The sequence below is a fragment of the Coregonus clupeaformis genome, chromosome 2 (assembly GCF_020615455.1).
Source record: "Coregonus clupeaformis isolate EN_2021a chromosome 2, ASM2061545v1, whole genome shotgun sequence".
Taxonomy (NCBI): domain Eukaryota; kingdom Metazoa; phylum Chordata; class Actinopteri; order Salmoniformes; family Salmonidae; genus Coregonus; species Coregonus clupeaformis.
Window position 1 is genome coordinate 37,620,591 of NC_059193.1, and position 25,839 is coordinate 37,646,429.

The following is a 25,839-nucleotide window of genomic DNA, read 5'->3' on the forward strand; positions in this document are numbered from 1 at the left end:
ATCTCGGATTATCCATTCTGTCTTGAAACGGGGATCTAACACTGACGCTAAAATGAGATGTTAATCAGTATAGTATATTCCATAGCGAATTGACACGTTGTTTGCCAATGTTTCTGCAAAAGCAGCGATGCCCATTGGAAGTGCAGCGTGAGTGTAATCGGTGAGCAGGGATTTGATTTCTGTGACAGCAGGGAGGATCATCCCCAGGTTCCCCAGCTCCTTCTGCATTTTGTCTGTGAGGTCTGCTAGTGGTGTCAGCACACTGACAAGGTGCGTCAGCTGCCGTACTTGATTCAGGGTGATGTTAGCAACATTAGACTTGAGTTTGTTTTACCATAACGGGTCTTTTTTGGAACAACCGGATGAACGACTGAATCATCCGCAGCTGGCTGCTCCATCGAATGGCGCAGGCATTTGTGGGGCGGACACCTAATTGGTCGGTTTCCTCTGTGCTCTTGCGTACACTTTTCACCAGGTGCCCGACTTTCACTAACAGCCTATTAAGGTTGTCGTGCTTGTTAACGGCGTTTTTGATCGCCAGCTGAAGCATGTGAATGGGGCATCTCAGATGTAAATTTGACAAAGTAAAGTACTGATTTATCATAGTTTCTTGGGGGAGTGTAGCCCGGTTGAGCTGCGCTGGCGAAGTGTTGCATCCCTTCGCGTTCTCCTTTACTCAGCGGTTCATAGTCCATGAAAATCATTTCAAAAAAATGCTACATCCAGCTCTCTTTTTCTCTCCCTTGTTATGGTTGGGCCTTTGCGTGCAGTGAATAAACTTTTGAATTCCTCAACCCTTTTCTCTTGTTGCTGCTGCTGCTCCTCTCGCTCTATAAAATACAAATTCATGGACGACACAAATTAAATTAAACAGATGGATTCTGGGTCAGGCTTGAGCATGCTTCAGACTCGTGGTGTGAGCGAGCGAAATTGGAGCGGGACATAGGGCGACGCTCCGTCCTTTTAAAAATGCCGCTCTGCGCTCTGTTCAAAATCCGTCCGCTCACGCTCCACGCTCGCTCCCGCTCCACTCCGCTCATATGCTCTGCTTCCAACTGCCTGGTAGTTTCCCCTCCTCCCACACTCTGTTGTACAACACCAATACCTTATCCAGTGCCTCATCACTAAGATGGGCCAACATAACATAGCACACCTCATCTTTCCCAGTTGAAGTTAACCCTCCCTTACCTATTGCTCTTTTCACCTCTGCCCTGGTAAATGGTGCACTCAACGCGTCATTTACATCCTCCCTCCTTTCCAGCACTCCAGGATGCTCCTCTCTCGTGTTCTCTCTCCCCCTCTGCCCCTCCTCTGACAGATTTGCTGAGCTATGCACTTGAACAAATGCTTTGACCATCATCTCTGCTTTCTCCTCATCTGTTACTGCCACATCCTCCCCACTCGTCAACACTGGATAATCCCACTCCCTTCTGATCCCACTCATCCTCTTAATCATCCCCCACAATTCTCCCACAGGTGTCGCCCTTCCAATGGTGTCACAGTACCGATGCCAACATGACCTCTTTACCTGACGGATAGTTCTCCTCACCATGGCCTAGGCCTGCTTATATTGAATCAGATGTTGGAAATTATGCGTCCTTTTCAGTTCTCTAAATGCCCTGTTCCTAATCCTCACCATTGCCCCACATTCCTCCGTCCACCATGGGACTGCTTTCCTCCTCCTCCTCCCTGAACTCTTAGGTATAGCCTCAGTAGCTGCCCCCACTAACGCTGTTCTCACCCAGTTATTCATACTATCTACATCCCCTGTCATATCCGCCCGAGACATCACCTGCTCACTCAGCTCCTGAAATTGATCCCACTTTGCCCACTAAGATCCAGTAATACATGACTCCACCATCGGCTGATTGAGGTCATCTCGAACCTCTTCCCATGTCAACCCTGTCACTCAAATGTCTCCCAGCAGCTTTCACTATTAGTTTAATCCTCTCCGTTTTAGACTCTACTTTATCGGTGCTATTGATAGCTCCTGCTATAAACAGCAGCTTTCTATTTTCTATGTATACCATATCGCTGCCCACCTGCCCCGTAATCCCTGGTCTAGATGCTCCTACCCATCTCTCCCTTGAACCTGTATCTCCCTGGACCTGGACCACCCTCACTGCCTCAGCATATGACACCCTTCTCTCCTGGACCACCCTCACTGCCTCAGCATATGATACCCTTCTCTCCACTCTCACTTGTTGCACCTCCACTGCCTGCTTCATTGCCTCACACCCACTACATGCCACACTATGAGCACCCCCACAGCTGCAGCACTTTGGTTGTACACCATCTCCACACTTCCCATACTCATGCTCCCCTCCACACCTGGCACCTCTTTTTCTCTTTACAGGCTGTTGCCACATGCCCAAACCTCTGGCATTTATAACATCTTAAAGGCTTCGGTACATAAGCCCTCACATATATCCTATTGTTACCTTATTCGGCATTACCCGGTCCTTAAAATTGAACAGAATAGATGTGCTATCTACCCTATCTCCACCCCTTGTTGCTTGCAATCTTTCTGCATTCACTAGAACGCCTCCTCTCAAATTTTCCCTTATCTCTTTAGTGCTAACACTCACAGGCACTCCTGTTATCACCCCTTTACTCCACTGCTTCCCTACTTGGTCAGACCAGTTGCTCGACTCCACCTTACACTTCCCTATTTGCTTCACTCTGATAGCTTTTCCCCCCTGCGCCATGTCCTTACAGAACACCAACAAGCTCCCATCTCTTAACACTTTAGCATTAACATTGTCCCCAATCAACTCTTTTATCACAGCCGTCAACCTTATCAGACTCATCACCCCAACTCCCCCTTCCTCCCTAAACTTCATAATCACTTTATGCTCCTCCTCACCTCCATGTTCCTCTCGTGTCTTATCTTGCCCTTCCTCTGCACTTTCTGCCTCCGAACTTCCACTATCGTTGGAATCTAGGTTGCTCTCCTCAAACGTCCTTTTCCGCCTCCTCTCTACCTCCATAGAACTCTCGCTCCCCTTCATACCCCTACTCCCTTTCTCTCCCGCTTTCTTTTTCTCTTTCTTACTCCCTCCTTTATTTGTACCACTATGTTCCATACTTGCTTCCCTTTCCTCTCCATCACTATCTCTTACCATCTCTGACCCATTCACACCACGGCCGTGCCGAACCTCCGCCACACCGAGTAAAGTTTGTTTGTTTCTCAACGATTTCAAAAATCCCTCTCCTCAACAAAGTTCCCGCGAAAATCATACCAGACTGCGTGCACCCAATAACAGTACATTTCATTGGATGTGGGTCCTACAAAAAAGACGTGCCTAATACATTTTATCAAGCTTTATCAACTTGATCTCAGATACTGAATCGCCCTTTCTGACTATCCATATTGTCATTATGTGCATTATGTTTCTCTGAGATACTGGGGCTCAGACACAGCAAGGTAGGCTACTGTTCTTTCTCAATAATTTAATAAAACCACATAACTACATTTTCAGTTGATAAAAGGTATTTCTATTTAGTATACATTTCAGTGGATAGACAGAAAAGAAATATGACATCTTACAGAAACAGATAGTCCTATTTAATATATTTTATTGAATGCAGTTTACCAATGATAGTAATAAAGGAAAACATAATAAATAAATAAGGAAAAACATTTAATATCTAGCATGTTCTCAATTACCAACGGTTACATTCCTCAAATAATAGTCCTGTGTAGCTCAATTGGTAGAGCATGGCGCTTGCAACGCCAGGGTTGTGAGTTTGATTCCCACGGGGGGCCAGTATGGGAAAAAAACAATGTATGCACTCACTAACTGTAAGTCGCTCTGGATAAGAGCGTCTGCTAAATGACTAAAATGAAAATATTTTATTTATCTACTGGAGTTCATCATGGGAGTCCCATGTTCAACCATAAAGCATCTCTCAGCTCTCTCACAGGACTTCTTTAACAGTTTGATCTACTTCTCCAATGGATGATGCCCAGAATGGATGAGGCCCTGAGGCGATGAAGACTTCAGTCTTCTCTGCATGAGGAAGTGTATCTGCCAGAGGGATGAGTCTGTGAACTGTGTTTCAATCTCAGAATGTGGTGGTTGGATCTACTGGAGCTCATACAGCAAGTCCTGAACAGTCACCGACAGCTCCTGAAAGGTGGGTCTCTCGTCTGCCTTCTGCCAGTCAACGCAAGAGGAGATACAATACATGAGGGTGGGGCAAACAATTAGATTACAAGTTGTCAAGCTGACATTTATGTCCATTTCTCTGACAATTATCTTTGACCCCCACATAGCTAGCCTTATCCCAGAACTGTGCTGTTTGGCTTGACAATGACCATAAAAGTTGGCAAGACAGAATTCACAGATCTGGGACCAGGCATTATTCTGGCTACTTTATACTGTACGTACATCCAGCCAACAGCTGGTCATGATGGCGAAGACTCTGTCATTGGCCAGCTGGGGGCGATAGAGACGATGGCCTCGGGACACCTGGTCCACTATCTCATTGTTGTTTAACCGTTCGTAGGGCAGCTTTCCCAAGGTGTAGACCTCCCACATTAAGACCCCTGTGGAGAGCGAGGTAACCTTGTCAATATGTATTCAATTATCAGCAGAGGAATAAAATAGTTAGTGAATAAAGACTGGATAGGTGTAGCCTGTTCCCAGATCTGTGTGCTCTAGCTAAGTCCTATGTTCATTGGTGTTATAATGACCATACAGAGTTGACAAGACAGCACAAACAGATCTGGGACCCGGCTAAGATAGGTGGCCTTTACTAACCATAAGCCCAGATGTCGGACTTGCTGCTGAATTTACAGAAGAGCAGGACCTCAGGAGGCGACCAGCGCACAGGGAACTTGGACCCTGCAGAGCTGGTGTACTCATCATCCAGGACATACCTGAAATAACAGGGAGAGTTGTCAATTTGTCATAGAAGTAGCTCGAATTACATAATATTGCTGTAAGAATCAACTGTAGATTTGATTTATTGGTCAAGTATTTCTGCAGTGTGTGATTATTTGTAAAAGCTGCCAGAATCAAGCACAACATTCAGCCTTTACCTTGACAGTCCAAAGTCAGTGACTTTAATGGTCCCATTGGTATCTACCAAGCAGTTTCTGGCTGCCTGAGAAGAACACAGTATTTGTTATTTGAGCCCAGTATTGTATAGTGTAGTATAGTATAGTACAGTACCAAATCAGTATCAAACCTGCTGATTTAGTTTGAAATGAATGGAGTCAGTGGAATAGTCCCAAAAGTTCAAACTGCAAAACCCAGGCTATTTGACTCATATCTTATAAGTACATCTCTTACCAGGTCTCTGTGGATGTACTGCTGAGCCTCCAGGTAGGCCATGCCCTCTGTGACGTCCTTACACATTTCCAGGAGCTGGATAGGGGACATGTGCTGCTTTAGGCCTTCCCGCAGGTAGCTGAGCAGGCAGCCGTTGGAGAGGAACTCTGTGACAATGTAGATGGGCCTTTGTTTGGTGCACACGCCATACAGCTGAACCAAGTTCTCGTGGCGGAGCTTCCTGGTTCAAGCGAAAAGAGACGAGGTTGAACATGTGTTGTAGGCCTATGTGGGTTAAACTGAGCAACACTGTTGCCCTATATGGTGAGACTTTCAGCAGAGGATAAGGTGGAGGTGTTACCATATATACAGTATATTGTACCTCTGGATATATCTCTATCTATGGCTCTGAATGTATATTCCCAGTCCTTTCGGATCAACATAAGTGCCTACAGTAGGAGGAGCTAGGGGTTGATTTGGAATTGGGCACTCATTCAGTACATTTGACCCCTTAGTCCACTGACTGCATCCCTGTGAGATAGAGAGAGCTGTGCTTACATCATGACTTTGGCCTCCTCTATGAAGTCGTCTTCCGACATGGAGCCCTCCTTGATCATCTTGATGGCCACGTCATGCTGGCCCTGCCACTTCCCATACTTCACCACTCCAAACTGCCCGTTGCCCAGCTCCTTGATGAAGGTGAGGTGGCGTGGGTCAATTTCCCATACCCCTGCAGGATGAAACAACAAATTGAAGGAACATTTACAACGTAATCAAGTTAGTAGCTACAGCTAGCGTTCTCAAAATCAGTCATAACTGTTTATGTTACTGCACTAGTGTCACGGTTTCGGCCGAGGCTGCTCCTTCTCCTTGTTCGGGCAGGCTTCGGCGGTCGTCGTCTCCGGAGTACTAGCTGCCACCGTTCTATGTTTCTATGTTTGATTGGTTTTGTCTGTTTTGCTACACCTGTTCCTTATTAGTGTTTAATTAGGCGTCCTATTTAGTTCTCTTGTGTTTGGTCAGGTGTTGTGTGTAATTGTTCCTCGTCACGTTGTGTGTTAGTTCGTTTATTCTGTTCTCTCTGACTTTTGTGTTTTGAGAGAGAGTTCCGCACTTTGTGCGCCTTAGCTTACTTTACTGTTGTGCGTAAAGTCGCATGTAGCCTGTTGCCGTGTGTGGCTCGTTTTTTGGACTTTACTAAAGACGCTGTTCGAAACCTCTGTGTGTCCTGCGCCTGATTCTACACCACCTCTACACTCAACCCTGACAACTAGCCTGGTCCCACACTGTATGTGCCATAGCCAACTATTTTATTGTTGTCAAGTTGTACAGTTATATATCTTCGGCCTGCCAAAACACAAACAGACCGGACCACCAGGCTATAAAGATAATTCCCTCTCAATAGGAATGTATTTAAAGAACACACTCACCATACCCAAGCCCTGCTGTGGAAGGGGCATTTTGTGCACGACTTGACACAATGTATTTCAGCCTGCTGACCATACCTGGAATGGGAGATGATGGACAATATAGTGCCTTCAGAAAGTATTCACACCCCTTGACTTTTTCCACATTTTGTTGTGTTACAGCCTGAATTTAAAATTGATTAAATTGAGATTTTTTTTGTCACTGGCCTACACACAATACCCCATAATATCAAAGTGAAATTGTTTCTTTGAAATGTTTACTAATTAATTATAAAATGAAAAGCTTAAAGTTCAGGAGTAAATATTTGCTTAACAAGTCACATAAGTTGCATAATAGTGTTTAACATGATTTTTGAATGACTACCTCATCTTTGTACCCCACACATACAATTATCTGTAAGGTCCCTCAGTCGAGCAGTGTATTTCAAACACAGATTCAACCACAAAGACCAGGGAGCTTTTCCAATGCCTCGCAAAGAAGGGCACCTATTGCAGACATTGAATATCCCTTTGATCATGGTGAAGTTATTAATTACACTTTGGATGGTGTATCCATACACCCAGTCACTACAAAGATACAGGCATCCTTCCTAACTCAGTTGCTGGAGAGGAAGAAAACCACTCAGGGATTTCACCATGAGGCCAATGGTGACTTTAAAACAGTTAAAGAGTTTAACGGCTGTGAAAACTGAGGATGGATCAACAACAGTGTAGTTACTCCACAATACTATCCTAATTGACGGAGTGAAAAGAAGGAAGCCTGTACATAATAAACATATTCCAAAACATGCATCCTATTTGCAACAAGGCACTAAAGTAATGCAAAGAATGTGGCAAAGCAATTAACTTTTTGTCCTGAATATTAAGTGTTATGTTTGGGGAAAATCCAATACATGACATTACTGAGTATCACTCTCCATATTTTCAAGCATAGCGGTGGCTGCATCATGTTATGGGTATGCTTGTAATCGTTAAGGACTGGGGAGTTTTTCAGGATAAAAAAAGAAACGGAATGGAGGTAAGCACAGGCAAAATCCTAGAGGAAAACCTGGTTGTCTGCTTTCCACCATCAGCAGGACAATAACCTAAAACACAAGGCCAAATCTACACTGGAGTTGTTTACCAAGAAGAGTGAATGTTCCTGAGTGGCCGAGTTCAAATGTTGACTTAAATCTACGGCAAGGATCAAGAACCAATTTGACAGAGCTTGAAGATTATTTTTGTACTTTTACCCTTTTTCTTGATATCCAATTGGTAGTTACAGTCTTGTCCCATCGCTGCAACTCCCCTACGGATTCGGGAGAGGCGAAGGTCAAGAGCCATCCGTCCTCCGAAACACAACCCTGCCAAGCCGCACTGCTTCTTGACACACTGCTCGCTTAACCCGGAAGCCAGCCACACCAATGTGTCGGAGGAAACATCATCCAGCTGGCGACCAATGTCAGCTTGCTGATGCCCGGCCTGCCACAAGGAGTCGCTAGAGCGCGATGGGACAAGGAAATCCCGGCCGGCCAAACCCTTCCCTAACCCGGACGACACTGGGCCAATTGTGCGCCGTTTCATGGGTCTCCTGGTCACGGCCGGCTGTAACACAGCCTGGGATCGAACCTGGGTCTATAGTGCCTTAGACCGCTGCACCACTCGGGAGGCCAGAGCTTGCAGAATTTTTAAAAGAATAATGGGCAAATGTTGCACAATCTAGGTATGGAACGCTCTTAGAGACTTACCCAGAAAGCCTGTAATTTCTGCCAAAGGTGCTTCTACAACGTATTGACTCAGGGGTGTGAATACTTATGTAAATGAGATATTTCAGTATTTAATTTTCAATAAATGTGCTAAAAATTCTAAAAACATGTTTTCACTTTGTCATTATGATGTATTGTGTTTAGATGGGTGAGAAAAAATATATATTGAATCCATATTGAATTCAGGCTGTAAGGGGTATGGATACTTTCTGAAGGTACATTATGATGAACCTGTACTGTTACACAGATGCATATGAAGTGATGTGTTTCCGATTAGTTTCCCAAAATGTCCTGGTTTTCCAGAAATCCCAGGTGGAAGATTCCCTGAATCAGTAGAGGATAGAAAGGAAATCTGGAATCCTCCAACCAGGATTTCTGGTAAATTGGACAATTCTGCAAAAGTTGGAGTTGTACCTGCTGCATTGTGCTGGTGGTAGTTAATGAGGTCTGGGATGCTGCTGAAATGGTGCTTCTCTGCCAAGTAGAACTGGCCTTGTTGGGTGGTGCAAATGTTGTAGTGTCTGCAACTACCTGCAGTCTCCCTAATGGGGAACAGTGAATAGAGTTAGGTTTGGTTTGATTGAGTAGAGTTACTAGGTTGTGTTAAATGGATAGACATAACACTCCAAAATCAAGGTTTGTCAGATGTTTTCAGACCTCAAAAGTAGCCTAATGTCAAGATGATTCCACATCCCACGCCATCAGTTGTGTAGATCTAGCTATATGCCTCAACCCCAAATGAATGTAAAAGATAAGCACTGCAAATCTAGAAATTACATAGTTCTTATCTCTTCTGTTCATTTTGGATTATGGTATAGAGCTGAATCTTTGATTTTGGAGTGTAATGTCCCTTAAAAAAATGAGTTTCTTTTCATGGGCTGAGAATATAAAAGTAACAACAAGGTGCTCAGTTCACCGACACCTTGGTTGCATCCCAAATGGCACCCTATTCCCTATATCCCTCAAATTCAAATCTGGAGCTCGAAGCCAGTTCCACTGCCTTTTCTCATTCTTCCCCTCTAGTCAGGGACTGATTTAGACCTGGGACACCAGCTGTATCAGGTAAAAAAGAAAACCTGCAGTATTCCAGATTTGAATACCCCTGCCCCATATAGTGTGATACTTTTGACCAGAGCCCATCAGCCATTTAGGACGCAGGCTAAGACCTATGAAAAGGTAGTGCAGAAAGAATAATCCTGGTTTACATCTCTCTTCCTCTGCAGGCGACTGTTTCCGCTTTCATTATCTACTGCTGAGCAGTTCTTCTCTTGACTGTCCATTCATGGTCTGCATATGACATTGCATCCAATTCCTATGTAGTGCACTACTTTTGACCAGAGCCCTATGGTCAAAAGTAGTGCACTACATAGAGAATAGCGTACCATTTTGGACGCATTCACAGTTTTGGCTAGTGGATAGACCTACACACAGGATGCGTCCCAAATGGCACCCCAGGTCAAAGGTAGTGGACTATAAAGGGAATAGGGTGCCATTTAGCATGCTGTACACAGTACACGGTCTGTCTGCCCTCAATGAAAGGGAAAGGGAAAATAAACTCACCCGCCCTTGGTGAACACAGAAACGGTGTACTTCCCAGCTTTGCTTGAGTCTCGTACTAAGAAACCACCATCTTTGTTCTTGGAAAATACAACATTATACATGTTTTAGTCACAAACCTCAATTAGAGGAGATACATACAAAGCAGAAGTAGTATTGCTCGGTCGTTCAGCAGCATCAGTATTCAATAGCAATGTTTTGTCATTCTAAGCTATTTTACAGATGATGCCACAAGGAAGATTGGTGCCCTGATAGCTACAGTAGAAAGACCACAGCTCAGAGGACCACAATGAAATTAACTTGTTTATGTTATCCTCAATTATTTCAAATGCAGTGTATGCTCTTGTGTGGCTGGTGTAAGCATAGGAGAAGAACAGTATGACAACTGTTTTTTCATTGGCATTACCTCGGTCTTCAACAGATTCTCTGCCTGGCTGCGGTTCATGCTCTTGCAGTACCAGCTGGGAAATAGAGAAGGTGAAAAGTGCATGCTTTAAACCCACTATGGTTGACCTGACCTCATAGCAACGGGTATTAAAGCAGGTCCCATGAGGCAGTATTCTGCTGAGTCATGTTAATTAGGCACTAAATGGAAGAAAACTGGGAGGGACCACCTCGATTTGTCCGATAAGTTGAAAAAAATATCTAACGTTTTCTGTTGAGCGCTCCTACTGAACACGGCCCTGGTGCAGGGATTTCATGTGTTCGGAAGGTTAGGTGACTTGGTTCCTCATTCTTTGGTTCCCACAAGATTAGAGAGGTTTAGGGTTTCAGATTTAATCCTATCATGTTAATGCAATGTTTAACAGCAAGATAATTCCATACTCACTCAAACCTTTCCAGTTCATTTCCAGCCTCCACAACATAGTTACTGGGAATGTATCCCTCCTTCCTGCAAATGAAGGCCACACAGAAAATCTCCTGATAAATCAATATGCATTTAGTAGATTAAAGACATAGGGTGACATCTTCATGCTGCAAAACAGTTCACATCTGTGCAAAACATACCGTAAACGTAGAATTTTAATCCAAATTATAATCTAGCTGTGTGATTCAATTTAACACTTTTCCTCAACAATATGCATTATATACATAGGATTATTTAACTGAGTTTAGTAAACTCAGTAATGTATAAATGGTGCCTTTTTATGACGCACATTTGAACATCTGGTGAAGGAAAATGTCAAATTAAATCACACTGCCAGATTAAAATGAGTTTTACTGTACATTTTTACACAGATTTGAACTATTTTGCATCATGAAAATGTAGCATGTTAAAATGCTAAAACAGCACATATATCATGCAAACAGTTTGAATGCATCAGTGACTTTAAAATGACAATACCCCTTAACCTAGATCTACTGATCATCTCACCAGTCCTCAACTCTATTCTTGGGAGTGTGGTATTGCTTAGTTACCGGGCCAAGGGTTGGTTAGGGCTTTTTAATGTGGTTTTCTTGTGCTTCTTGGTGATAGGGCTATATTGTGTTATGTTTTAGAAGTGCTCTTCCAGCACACACACACAGCAGGTAACATTTGTCATTCTACATCATAATGGTATAATTTTCCTGTTGAAATCGGGTTTTCTGTCACATAACCAGATTACAACCAGGTAAAACAACCAACTTTTGAGCACCTACACACATACACATACTACATGCATTGCGTGCACGCACAACCCTTTCCCGCATCTGTGTCTTTGCAATCTCCTCTCTGACCCGTATTTGTCCCTGGCCCTCCACCAGTTGGCATCAGACATCTCCAGAATGGTGTACTCCTCATCCTTCCTCAGCTCCAGATCCTGGGGTGTGGAAGGCGTGTACTCATACTCAGCGACCACCGTCATGCCTGCAGAGAGCGCAGGCTGCTCGGGAGGCTGCGGAGGTAAAGGCCTCAAAGGTTTCTCCTGACAAAATGGGAGACAAAATTGAGAAAGACAGTTCATATATCCTTCCTGTATCAATCAGCAGTAGAGATACTGTAACTGGATTTAAGTGTAAGGAGAACATTTAAGACTGACCTCTTCTGGCGTAGGCGGAAGTGGTTTTCTGGACGGCCTCCGACAAGTATTTGAAAGCCCTATAAAGGAAAGGGAATCTTCAAGTTTTGTTCTCTGTGACTACAGATGATGCTTGTCTGCAGTTACTGTACCTATAGTAGTTATTTCCTCATCTACTTGTTATCACTTTACTTAAAGCCTGCAGGTACAAGCTTTACATTGTTGTAAGCATGTCTCTCTAGGTATCAACATTTATACTGATTAAAAATGGCTGGTATTAGTCTGGGTCATTATGAGATGATTATATGACATTAAACGGGGGTCATACATGCATAAGACATGTTTTACAATGCATCAGAGCCATATACTGAGGTTAATTTCAATATATGGTTCTGTGATGCATATAACCGCATCATGGTGCATTATACCCGCAGGCTTAAGTAAAATGTTCCCATTTACTTCCTCATTACATAAACTGGTAGAGAACACATTCTGTTTTTACCGAACAGTTTTATGGGAGGCTTTCCCACCACATCACTGACCTACATTCTTGGCCTCCAGCACCCTGCAGCCCATGGCTTGCTTGACTTCCTGCTGGCAGCACTGCCACATGCCGTCCATCCAGAAGCACGGGTGGTACTTCTGCATCAGGTCCTTGTTGAAGCGCATCACTTAACAAGGGGGCACAGAAAGTGGGATGACATTTACATTGGATCAACATTGGCAATTTACATAGACACCGAGATCTGACTAGACAATGGGGCTGGTAGATTATGGGCCATTAGGAAATGTTTGTATCTCACGTCTCTCTTTGTCTATTATTTGTCGGGCACTTTAGTGTTAGGTGTATGATGATGCTGTATACTGACCATGCTTCAGCTGGTGGATCCATTGTTTTCGGACCTCGTCGCTCTTGGCGAATATGTAGAGGGGGCCCTCATCGTAGATTATCTGTGGTAAATTGTGGGGGTTTGGGCACACAGCTGTTTCTGTAATTGGTGAAGTGTAGTACCAGGGAAGGCCATACACTTGAAAGCAATACAATAGTGTAGAAGTGTCTATTTTAGGGATGAAAATACTATTCCCTAAACCTGGCCCCAGATCTGAACGTGAACCACGTTACTGCTTTCTACATATTTGGAGATAAACTAATCAGGAATTTATTTATTGTGCTTCTCAGCCTTGTGGCCCATATCGCATAAAAATATATTGGGTATTTCCTGTCTTTATAGATGCTTTAATATAATTTGCTGCTTCGTCACCATGTCTACTGTGGTGACACCTGCGCTGTTTTTGAAACCCTCAGTTCACCTCGGTCTGCACTGTATAGAGAGTCGGTTTAACTTCTTATTCTTTTAGCATGTTAACCATTTCTACACTGCTGGTTAAAGGAGTTTCTCTCTTGAGATAGACATAGTATATCCCCTTTCACATCTATGCTACCTGAATGGTGTCTATTGGCTTTTCACACTGCATCTTTTTAGCCCAGGGCTAATTGGAATCTCAACTAAGACTGAGCAAAAAGCCAGGAGAATACTGTCAGAGAGTTAAAGGAAGCACACCACATATGCTTAATTAAACATCCACAGTATATGTAGGATATACATTCTGATGTCACTCAACTGGAACAACAGTGATTGAGTGCTTCTCTTTTTATTGTAACAGGACATGAGAAGAAGAAAGAGTCAACTAAAACATCCACAGGTCTGAGATCTGTGGTTGTGCTCGTCCCATTGGTAAGAGACACTGAGCTACAGTATGTTAACTGATCTAGGACCAGCAGGTGCTCACCTGGAATGGGTACTGGCGCTCTGCGGGGGCACTGGGCTCCGGCTGTACTGTCCCCACACACTTGATCTTATCGATGCCCACGGTGCCTTTCAACCCCTTCTTTTTCTGCAGAGGATAGGGATTACAGTAAGTGGGGAAAGCAGCAGGACTAAGGGACAGGTCAAAATTTACTGGGGGGGAGGGGCTGGTCCAACTCAAGGTATCATTTTTTTAATGCACCCCCCTCCCCAAAGTTACAAATATTTTCACATACTGTTTAATAAATTGATCTACCTCCCCCCTCATAGAATGAACTCAAAATAGTGTTTACAACCACAAATAACAATAACAGCACACTTTTGTGGCACAGTCCATGCCATGCAGGGGTACGGGCCAGACGGTTGAGGGTTCGCCTACCAAAAACCAAGCCATGCGGTCGAAGGAATTGATCGTAGAGCTCCGGCCAAACTGAGCAATCGGGGGAGAAGGGCCTTGGTCAGGGAGGTGACCAAGAACCCGATGGTCACTCTGACAGAGCTCCAGAGCTCCTCTATGGAGATGGGAGAACCTTCCAGAAGGACAACCATCTCTGCAGCACTCCACCAATCAGGCCTTTATGGTAGAGAGGCCAGACGGAAGCCACTCCTCAGTAAAACGCACATGATAGCCCGCTTGGAGTTTGCCAAAAGGCACCTAAAGGACTCTCAAACCATGAGAAACAAGATTGAACTCTTTGGCCTGAATGACAAGCGTCACATCTGGAGGAAACCTGGCACCATCCCTACGGTGAAGCATGGTGGTGGAAGCATCATGCTGTGGGGATGTTTTTCAGCGGCAGGGACTGGAAGACTATTTAGGATCGAGGGAAAGATTAACGGAGCAAAGTACAGAGAGATCCTTGATGAAAACTTGCTCCAGAGCGCTCAGGACCTCAGACTGGGGAGAAGGTTCACCTTCCAACAGGAGAACAACCCTAAGCACACAGCCAACACAACGCAGGAGTGGCTTCGGTGCAAGTCTCTGAATGTCCTTGAGTGGCCCAGCCAGAGCCCTGACTTGAACCCGATTGAACATCTCTGGAGAGACCTGAAAATAGCTGTGCCGTGACGCTCCCCATCCAACCTGACAGAGCTTGAGAGGATCTGCAGAGAAGAATGGGAGAAATTCCCCAAATACAGGTGTGCCAAGCTTGTAGCGTCATACCCAAGAAGACTCGAGGCTGTAATCGCTGCCAAAGGTGCTTCAACAAAGTACTGAGTAAAGGGTCTGAATACTTATGTAAATGTAATATTTTAGTTTATTTTTTTAACCTGTTTTTGCTTTGTCATTATGGGGTATTGTGAATAGATTGATGAGGGAAAAAAACAATTAAACCATTTTAGAATAAGGCTGTAATGTAACAAAATGTGGAAAAAGACAAGGGGTCTGAATACTTTCTGAATGCACTGGTTCCCAAACCACTATAATTTTTTCTTTCAACTTACTCTTGAAAGTTGTAATAGTAGAATGCACAAGGAGCAATTTCGAAATTGGATAGTGCATCATCAGTTTTCCTCTTGTCATGTCAGTCATTGCAGGCCTTAGAGAGCTATTTATAACTTGTCAGAAATGTCCAGATCAACTAGCCCATGTCAGCTAACGTTTTTTGCTAGGTTTTTTAGCCCATAGATTTTGTTGTAATGTTTGAGTCACTCAAATATCACGTCAATACACATTAGACATGGCAAAATGTATAGAGGGGGGCAGGATGTTCCCCAATACTGGAATGGGGGCCTGAGTGAAACAGTTTGGGAACCCCTGGCCTATAGTAGGGGGTTGGGCAACCTTTTTCATGTGGAGTGCCAATTTACAATTTATCCTACCATTTTGAAAGATCTGCGTGTCAGTTATGATTTTCATATACGCATTGTAGTCTACCTACCTGTGCCCAAAACATTTTTAACTGCCCACAAACTAAATAATTGTATTGCTGGCTACTAGACAGAGGCGCTGTCCATTCAGCACCACGCCACGGAGCGCCACTATACCTACCTGTACCGAGGCACTGTCCATTCAGCGGTTCTGAATCATTTGTAGGCCTAAGCAAGTCCATTGATGTAGGCTATGTTTTTTATTTTAATGCATGTGTAGGATTTATCTGGCATCTGTTATATGCAACGGTTACTTTCACATTGATGTCGGCATTTGAAGTCGGCCTTGTTGTGACTTGATAGCGTGCATTATGCATCTATTTCATGTTCACTGTATGCGCCGTTCCACAAGTAAATTAGTAAATTGATGATGAGGTTGAGTAGTGGTTGATATTGTAGCCTACACGCAGTTCCACAGACCTTTAAACATAATATTGCAGTGATAATTAATGGCTGGGATCATTATAGTTAGTTTTTGCTGTTCTCCAAAATAGCATTCTTGAGTTTTTAAATTATGTAGAAATGCAGTAAATTAGCTTCAACCTTCTAAAAAAAAGTATACTTTGCCATACCCTAGGTTTAGCTGAACTGACGCCACTGAATACCAGTAGTTAAAAAAGGTACTGCAGTCTATATTTGTGGGAGCATGGCTAATGTAGTGTAGTATTATAGTATTGTTATAGTATTAAACTGCTGATCTTAAAGTTAGACGGTTGGGTCATGGTAAATGTATATCATGTAAAACATACAGTACATTAGCCTGGTCCCAGATCTGTTTGTGCTGTCTTGCCAACTATGTTCATTGCCAGATCCGGGACCAGGCTAAGAGTGCATACCGCTTTGTCCAGATCATAGTCGTAGTAGGCGATCTTGTCCGGCGTGAGGATGAACAGCCTCTCCTTGAAGTTTAAAGGGGAGGTCTTCTTCTTCTGCTGGGAGCGTTTTATAAAGATCTCTTCCAGGGGATTGTCTGACATGGTCTGATCAGATGTTATCTCCCTACCTGGAGACAAGACAAATTAATATTACAGCTACAGTCAGAGATGGAACTTAACGGACAATGATATGTACCAAATATTATGACTGTTTTCCTATTTCATTCAGTCATATTTTGGTCCCATAAATTCAAGGCCTGATGGAGTATAAACAGACCAGTGGCTTCAAACACATCAAGTGCTGTAGCAAACCTTGCTAGAGACCGTAGCTACTGAAGGAAACGTATGGTTGACTGTTCTACATCGGAAAGTCATTAATGGTGTACTCTACATGTATTTTACTCATGGTATGCACGGGTTTCCCTGAAACACAGCGAATCACATGCACCCAGGCTGTTTTCACATCTGAGAACTGTGAATGGGCGAAACCAGTTCCCACAGTGCTTAACAGAGTATGGCGAAGTTGCCCTCTAGAAACACATTGTCACCCCTCATGGTTAAGGTTAGGATTTTGGGACGGTAAAGCTGATCCTAGATCTGTGCCTATAAGACCAACTAATACCCAGTCCTTATACTACTAACTACTTACCCACTCTTCATGAACTCTGCGCTGTGCCACTACAGCATAGATCTACAGCATAGATCTGAAAGCATTTGGAAAAGATAGTAACAGAAGCGATTCGGAGCAGGTATCAGTGTATGACTAACCCCTGGTTTGCATGAGCGCTCCTTCTAATGTCAATGACACTCTTTGTTGCCAGTATTTCCTCCTTCGCTGTGGCACAACTGTTTCCTTTACCGACCTCTTCCTGCTTCTCTGTGTTCCATACCACATTGACCCACTTTTTCCCTCACACGATGTCTGATATGGTTAAAGGGAAAGTTCACTGAAGATTTGGGTTTGTTGACTTAGTGCAAAACAATGTGGATTTCTGTTGGCATGCTGGCATACACTATCCCTTTAATTTGATAAATGTCCACAAACTCTATTTTTGGTAATGCAGTTCTATTGAAGTGACAATACTTTGTTGAACGAATATGAAATATGGGGAGAAATAGGTCCCTTTCGTACTTTGTTGAAAGCATAAGACACAGAGACTAAAGCAATCCTATGCTCTCTGTATCTACCCCAAGGAGGCTCATTGCACCTTGCAGGGTTCGCCAACCACACCATTATAGCTGTGAACCTCCCACACAAGGCCTCTATTGTTTCGTTACAGCATCAGACAGAACTGGAGCAAGTTTGACAGATAGAGAGAGATAGCGACAGACATTTGTTAATTATTTAGGGATCAGGATAATGGCTCCACTATGGATAGTGGTGGGGGGTGTCATCTCAGCTGATCCCATAGGCCACAAATGCACAGAGGATGATCAACTGATAACGTCAAACATAAAGCATGAAAATACCATTGTTCACCATTCAGCTGACCTGGGTCCAAATTCATACATATATCAAATGCTTTGTATTTGAGGTACTCTTGATTTACTGGTATTTTGGGGTTTGCACTTTTGGGACTATTCCATTGGATACACTGCACACTTTGGCAAACTAAATCAAGCACACCTCAATTATTCAAAGTATTTGACATCTGTATTTGATCTGTTTACCATGCAATTCACAAAATCAACAACGTGTTTGAGGAATTGAGGAAATCTGTCCAACAACCATGTATAAATTCCCTGTCTGCATCATCAACACAACCCTCTAGTTCTCTCCTAATATAAGCAGTGTCCTAAAATGAACACAGCACTCAAAAAGGAATACTTCAATGTCACAGACATTGTAATGGCAGAGCAACTCCAATTCACCAATGTTCCTATGGGCCACTCATACCGTAGCTATATTCAAAGGTGCTGAATCTTCTGCTTGCTGTCTCCATGATAGAAGTTCACTCAGCTCAGCTCAGCCTATTTTAAACACCCTACTCACTTCCTGGTTGCATCTGCTGCTGATACCCCCTCTCCTTTCACACCACTAGACAACCGTCACATCCAACTAACAATGAGTGTCACCTTTTTTTCACACTAGCTAGCTGACTTGCAGTAATCGCTCTCCTTTTGATAATGTGCAGTATGTCAACAACAGTATTATCATTCCCCGTAATGTTACAAATAATGATCTTTGACACACACATAATCACACCACTTACCTCTGCTGCAAGCGCATATACTGTACAGTCCACAAAATATGTCAAATGTAGGTCGTTAACATGCAGATATAAGTCTGGGGAAAACACTGACCTAAAGCTGCTTGGTAGAGCAAGTACCAATTGTTCTCTTTATTGGCTGCAGCTGTCCTATCAATCAAACTATCTTGTATTACAACAGTCGTGTTTAGCTTGTCAGCCACACAAGTGTTAGGGTTTTTTCTAAAGGGTTTGAGTCACTTGGGCTGACACAGTAGAATTTATAAGGAAGTTGCAAGAGTGTTGCACTACAATGTAAAAGGAAAATAGACTTTGTTTGAAAGGATCAGTGGTGCCACAGTGGTTCAACGTGTCACAGTTACATACCATAGTGTCCCTCTCTTGACCCTGTCATAATACAAATAATACATAGTCTGTTACTATCTTACAAATAATACATAGTCTGTTACTATCTTATAGGATGCAACATACCACCACAGTATTTATTTGTTTGATACAAACCTTGTGCCAATTTTGGCCAATAACGAGGGACAACAAAATGCCAGGGACACAGCATCCAATCAATGACACTGAGGATGTGTCTCTTATTTCTACCAACCAATGGGGAGGAGGAATACAGACTTTGTGCTCAATAACATATATTGGTTCAGTATCATTTTATGAAGTACTTTGACTTACTTCAGTACGCATTTCTCTTCTTTTCAATGACACACTCTCTTCCAATGAAAGTGTTGGTTTGTTGATACAAAAACCTTGCAAAAATGCTCTCTGGACGTTTCCTGTCTGATAAGTGTGTTTGTGTGTGTCGCATGTACTCTTCATAATAATACACACACACACTGGGGGTGTGTGTGTATTATTATGAAGAGTACATGCGACACACACAAACACACTTATCAGACAGGAAATGTTTTTGTATCAAGGTTTTTGTATCAACAAACCAACAGAGTCAAGACCGAGAGGGGGACAAGGGGTCCGAGACCTAGTCAAGGCCCAGACCAGAAAAATGCCAGTCCAATTCAAGACCATGATTGTAATTTTATCAAATCACCACCATAATAAGAGTTGAAAATGTCCAGTATTTCTGTGTTCATATTTCAGAACAACATATGGATTCTTTAGACTTTCAGAACTAGAAAAGATGCATGCTGAGGGAAAAATAGAGCCACTTTACAAATTATTACTAACCCAAACACAGTGGGGAACAATGGGCCTTCTACGCCTTTAGAGAAGGGCTAAGAATGTATAAAATAATGATTATAATAATAACGATAATTGTATTATTATTATTTTCAATGATGTTCTGATTTAATCTCTTCAGTTGTTGGAAAGGAAAGGGTTAACACTGAAGAGAAAAAAAGATCCAATCAGGACTTTTCTTTGCTGCTCACTGGGGAGATACATCTAGCTAGCTAGGCCATCAGAAGCTAGATAAAGGCATCTGCCATTCAACTGTGTTAGGGCCACATTTTGGAGTGACAGTGGAATCAACCAATCACATTTTGACTTAATGAGTTGGACAGTTTTTACAAAAACATATGGAAACTTCTGCCTTCTTCTTGAAGGCCAACAGGTTACTGCACATTAGTGAGCCATAGTTTTCCCACGGTCTAGCTAGCTAGCTTTTGATGCTAATTTGTTAGCTTCTCCCTTTTCAAGAATAACTTTCAACAAGAAGTTAAGTTTCAAATGATCATCATCTGGTGAGTGGAACTGTGTTTTTTACTGCAGTGCGCTTGCTGTTGTTAGCCATCTCTTTTAAAAGAACTTATGTGTGTGAAACATTGTTGCATAAAAAGTGGAACTGACAGCATTTTACCAACACGAAATCTTATAAAAATATTTTCATATACACCCCCAGGAAGAATATGACACTTTTGTAAAACATTTCTGACAAGCGACCACTTAGATGGTCAATAGATGGTCATTTTCACGTTTTCATAAATTCTTAAAATTTTGGGGAATTAAATATTCTATAGCAATATAGAGTGGGAAAGGCCGCGCGTTTGGACAATTTATAGACACTGCAGTAAATAAAACCAAATAAAAACATCTGTCTTGTCTAGGACAGGAGTCTACACAGACCAGTGTGCTATAGCCAATCAGAGCTACAGTATACCTTTATTCAAACAAGCCATTTGCCACAAGGGCCTGCCATCATTCACTTTGAACTGGACTGTGTGTTTACAGGTAGTTGCAACAGCGTGACTTTAGATCATTAGAACGCATTGACCAAAAGCCACAAAATACACCTGAATGGATTTCTGCAGATATGTAAACACCACAGGAGTCCTCTTACATTTGGAACTTTACAGTCCTATTGATCAAACAACCATGAAAATGTAGGCTCTCTCTCACTCAGTTATGCACATCAACAAAATCAACAACTAATGCTAGCCAGAGCCAGATGAGCGAATATCAACGAAGGAACATAAAATAAACCCTCTCAAACTGTTTCAGCTAGTTGGCCGTCAAAATTGCACTGATAAACGATGGGGAATTGTAGCCTCCTCGTCCTTCTGCAGATTGCCTGCCAATGCATGCTTGTCCCAACCAAACACCCAAGCTAACTTGCTAGCTAGCTACTTCCAAACATAAATGAGAGAACACCTCACTCTGACCATTTTACTCGCCGTAGCAGAGATGGTTAGGCTGTTTACATGTTATCTAGAGCGTTTTTGACTAACTATTACTTTTTTTGCCTACATGTACTGACACCGGTCATATTCAGCAGGTGTTGCCCATTCGTAAATTCATCACTTGTTCTGTGCTCTGAAATCGGAGTGGATAGCCAGAGTGAATTTGTGAACACAACAGATATGCTTACTGTATAACAGGTGTTCAAGTTCTTGCTAGCTAACCAAATGACACCTGCATCTCTAGCTGTGTATAGCCACCGAAAAACGATATGAGGGGAAAAGTCAGTCACTCACCCACTCCTCCAATGGCATGACATCCTCCTAGCAGCTAGCTAGCTAGTTAACGTTAGGCTCCATGTTTTTAGCTGCTACATAAATAGATACACTAGCCTATTAGCCACGTAATGACTGACTTGTGATCATTGCTCTTGCTAGTTTGATTGTATTGACATTCCAAGCCTTAGTTACATTCGTGTGTTTTTGTCCAGAATATTGAGTCATTGAAACTGAAACACTGCATCCAGCTGTGATTTACAACCCGATAGCAATATATTTTGGACTTCCAAGAAATGTATTGGTGAATTATATTAATCATGCATTGAACTGCATCCATCTATTCTGCCAACAATGCCTTAGTCATGGAACGTTGAGTCAAATATAACACATTTTTAAAACCTCTTATAAAGTTGGTTTTGTAGCATAAACTGGATATATTTTTATTTTTGATTGATATTATTATTGTCTGTTTGTTTAATATCTGCAAAGTAGTTAAAACACAGTCAGTTCCACTTTAAACTTTAGGTCACCGGTTACTTTGTGTGCTAAACGTGAAATGTTTTTTGCAATGGGAAGTAATAGTTATACATTTCGATTGGGAAATGCTTAATGCTTGTGTTTTTGTATTCTTATGATTGGGACCTACTGGCTTATTATGTCTGAGTTTATGGACTGCTTATCCTTTAACATCATGCTGTGTGTGACTGATGTCTTTCCATCGGCCCTATGCAGTGGTGTAGTGGTGCCTGAAGAAGTGTGTATGCTCAAATTCAAAATCACACCAATTTGATGGTCTAAGTCCACAACAATGCTTAAACCACATCAATCTGATTGTGTGGGCCTGTCAGGACCTGGCTCCGAAGTGGGTGGGCCTTGGACCGACATTTTCGGACTACTAAACAACTATTGATTTAGAACCACTGAGAGTTACCGCAAGTCGCAAAGAAAACAGGAGCTGCCTCCACTATTCCAGCACCATTGCTTAGTCTAATACAGAGACAACTAAAAGATACCAAAAACTATTTAGTTCAATCAACTTAAACTAAATATGATGTGGCTGTCCATGGTACTGATTTATGTGTGTGTGTGTGTGTTGACTCACCCTACTTGTCATACAGTACACACTTTTAGTTTTTGTTGTCCTAGGATACCTGGCTAAAATGCTTGCTCCTAGCCTAACTTCCTTTCATGGGCAACGATGCGCCTGGCCAGCTACTAAACATTAGCATACTACATCTAGCTACATGTTGAACTTCCATCCTCTCAGTCCAGGGGCACAATGTATGAATTTTTGGGTATTTTACCCAATTTTTCTCCCCAATTGGTAGTTACAGTCTTGTAACTACTGCGAAGGTCGAGAGTTGTGCGTCCTCCGAAACACAACCCAACCGAGCCGCACTGCTTCTTGACACAGTGCCCACTTAACCCGGAAGCCAGCCGCACCAATGTGTTGGAGGAAACACCTGGCGACCGAGTCAGCGTGCACTGTGCCCGGCCCGCCACAGGAGTCGCTAGTGCGCAATGGGACAAGAACATCCCTGCCGGCCAAACCCTTCCATACCCTGGACGACGCTGGGCCAATTGTGCGTCGCCCCATGGGTCTCCCGGTCGCGGCCGGCTGCGACAGAGCCTGGACTTGAACCAGGATCTCTAGTGGCACAGCTAGCACTGCAATGCAGTGCCTTAGACCACTGCGCCACTCGGGAGGCCCTCAATGTATGAATTTATGGTTGGATCAGAATCGCCGTTATAATCATTGGCCAGTACGGAGAAATAAGTAAAACCACAAGGCTAATTTATGAAAGGGACGATTGTAGCTAGCTAGCTAGCCACCGGAGGACAACAACACAACGAGATGCAACAATTCAAGTTTTTTTTTATAGTGAATGACGTTTGGCTTCTGAGGTGATGTGATTGGTCTGAAGCCAAATCCAAACTGGCTTCCCTTGACACTTTTTTTGGGTGCGCCAGGACCATTCACAGCTGAGCTCACTCAGTTTAGCTCAATGCTGATTGGCTATTATTTTATTATTATTTTTATCAAGGGAGGCCAAATGCTCGCTGGCATCCCTTGCATTGAAGGAGTGAACAAGGTATAACATATTTTGGCCCCGCGCCATAAGGGGATTTGGGCTCGCTGAAGAATGGTACTGAATTGAGGAAATGGATGCAAGGCCTGGTATTACAGCTAGGAAGGTGGGGCTTCCGAAAGCGGGCTCGGCATCCATTGGCCCGTTAGGCGTGATTTCAGTTTTCTTCAGGTGAATATGATTGGTCATTGACTCCCCATAGTATGTTATACCACTTTCCCTCCTTCAGGGAACAGTAGTTATATTCATAGCTGTATGTTCTCCTATGGGGATGGCCAAATAACCTTTTTTTTTACTAAGAATGTAGGGGATTTTTCTTCAGATATTGCTGAAATTGCACAGACCAACATATGTAATCAAATTAATATTAAGACATTAATGTTGAATATTCACTGTGACTGTGAAATGTAAATGTCAAATTGATGTAAAAGCATGGACAGTGGACAAGTTACAATGGAGTTTAGGGATGAACATGATAGTGTTTGTTTTCTATTTCCAATCATTCCACTGCTATCCAACATTCTTTGGCACTCATTAATTGACCAAATATTGTACATATTGGATTGGGGGCAATGTCTGTAAAAAAAATTGGGAACCATCCAACATACGATATGTCCAAGTCAAGCCTGGACAATGAACAGCTAACTAACTTTAGAGATGTTTAGGAATGATAGGCTGTAGTTTGTTATGATGTTTCCATCACTAAGAGAACATTTGCATGAACAAGCAATTTGGTTTAACAGTGTTGCTGCTTTGCATATGAAGTCCAGAAACATCAAGCTTGCTTCATTGTTGGAGCTTTCAATGTCCTCCCAATGTAGCCTACCATCATTCATTATATACTGTCCCCTCTCTTTCAAACCTAAAAAAACCAGACCAAATTGATGACTCTGCTAATTCATTTCAAGATATATGGTGGTAATGTCAACTGTCTGACTATCCTTTTCAATATATCTATTTAAACCTTTATTTACCCAGGTAAGTCTTAGAGAACAAGCTCTCTTTTACAATGACCACCTGGTTCTCTCTTAAGGAATGAAGACCTGCATACTCAATAGTAGCCTCTTTTTTTTCAATATAATGCATGCAGTAATACATAGCCTACATATAACTTTTATCTATCCCCAACAGCTACCAAAGACATCATCACTTACCTTGACTCTCACACTCAGCTAGGCCTATAGACAGACCACTCTCTTCAGACTATAATGTGAAGTATTGAGGTTATGGAGCATGGACAAAGACCTCTGCTATGGCTGCTCTTATTCCATGTACTGACAGTGTGTAGCAGCGGGAGACTAAACCCCTCCCTGTGAGAGGAATTGACTTCACTCAGTTCCCCTTTTGCTTCCTGCTCATTTTCATATCAGCTCTCTGAGGCAGATTTGGTGTGAAGTGAAAAGAGGGGCCAACTAACCATTAACATGCCAGTATCCGTACAGTAGCATTAGACTGTTTTCAAACTTGACTGCCTGTGTGAAATGATAGCTTACTTGAGGCCTTTTTGAACCAATGATTATAAGGAAAACAGCTTGAGCAGGGGCGCAACTTTAGTTTTAGAAGTGTGGGGAACATATATATATATATATATATATTGTGACGTCACGAGAGGCTACACAGCTTTCAGCGGGATTGCTCAAGTAGTGCAAGGAGACAAGGTTCAAACAAAACAAGGATTTTATTATAGGTCTTGGGAAATTAACGAAAATATAACAAAATTCTGTTCTCTTGTGGCTCTTTAAGGGTTAACAGTTCAGGGATGTCTCTTCCACATCCAAAGTCATAATTCTCACTCGCTCAGATAACTTTTCCCCAGCCTTACTGTAGTCCACGTTGCAGCTAGTGGCCAACCCAGCAAAAAGTCCTTCCAAATGTCTCTCACGTATTTCCACAGGTGCATATATCCAAAGGTGAGTATTTCCCAAAGGTAAGTATCTCCAAATCCTTATATTCCTCATGGAAGTGGACGTGCAGCCCTCTTGTCCTCCAGAGAGCCCAGGTTGGAGACTGTCTCTCTTCCCTTCCCAAACCTTCAGCTCATCAGCTCCTCATTTGTTTCAG

The 25,839-nt window shown here is 42.8% G+C and overlaps 1 protein-coding gene across 5 annotated transcripts; it reads right to left on the reverse strand.

Annotated features, from left to right (window-relative positions):
* Positions 1–3,789: 3,789 nt before the first annotated feature.
* LOC121534936 (tyrosine-protein kinase BTK) lies at positions 3,790–25,033 on the reverse strand. 5 transcript variants are annotated; one of them, XM_041841587.2, is made up of 18 exons: positions 24,933–25,033; positions 16,525–16,691; positions 13,800–13,904; positions 12,878–12,959; positions 12,551–12,679; positions 12,030–12,088; positions 11,728–11,915; positions 10,838–10,900; positions 10,415–10,469; positions 10,012–10,088; positions 8,866–8,993; positions 6,710–6,784; positions 5,838–6,009; positions 5,301–5,520; positions 5,048–5,112; positions 4,767–4,885; positions 4,395–4,552; positions 3,790–4,157 (listed from the first exon to the last, which is right to left on the reverse strand). In XM_041841587.2, the coding sequence occupies exons 2-18, from the start codon at positions 16,663–16,665 to the stop codon at positions 4,089–4,091; spliced, it is 1,905 nt and encodes a 634-aa protein (XP_041697521.1). In that variant the 5' UTR covers positions 16,666–16,691; positions 24,933–25,033; the 3' UTR covers positions 3,790–4,088. The 5 variants fall into 5 exon arrangements, with proteins under 5 accessions (XP_041697521.1, XP_041697499.1, XP_041697514.1 ...); XM_041841565.2 differs by having other exon boundaries at positions 3,790–4,160; XM_041841580.2 differs by lacking the exon at positions 24,933–25,033 and adding an exon at positions 18,777–19,549 and having other exon boundaries at positions 3,790–4,160.
* Between the last annotated feature and the right edge of the window lie 806 nt (positions 25,034–25,839).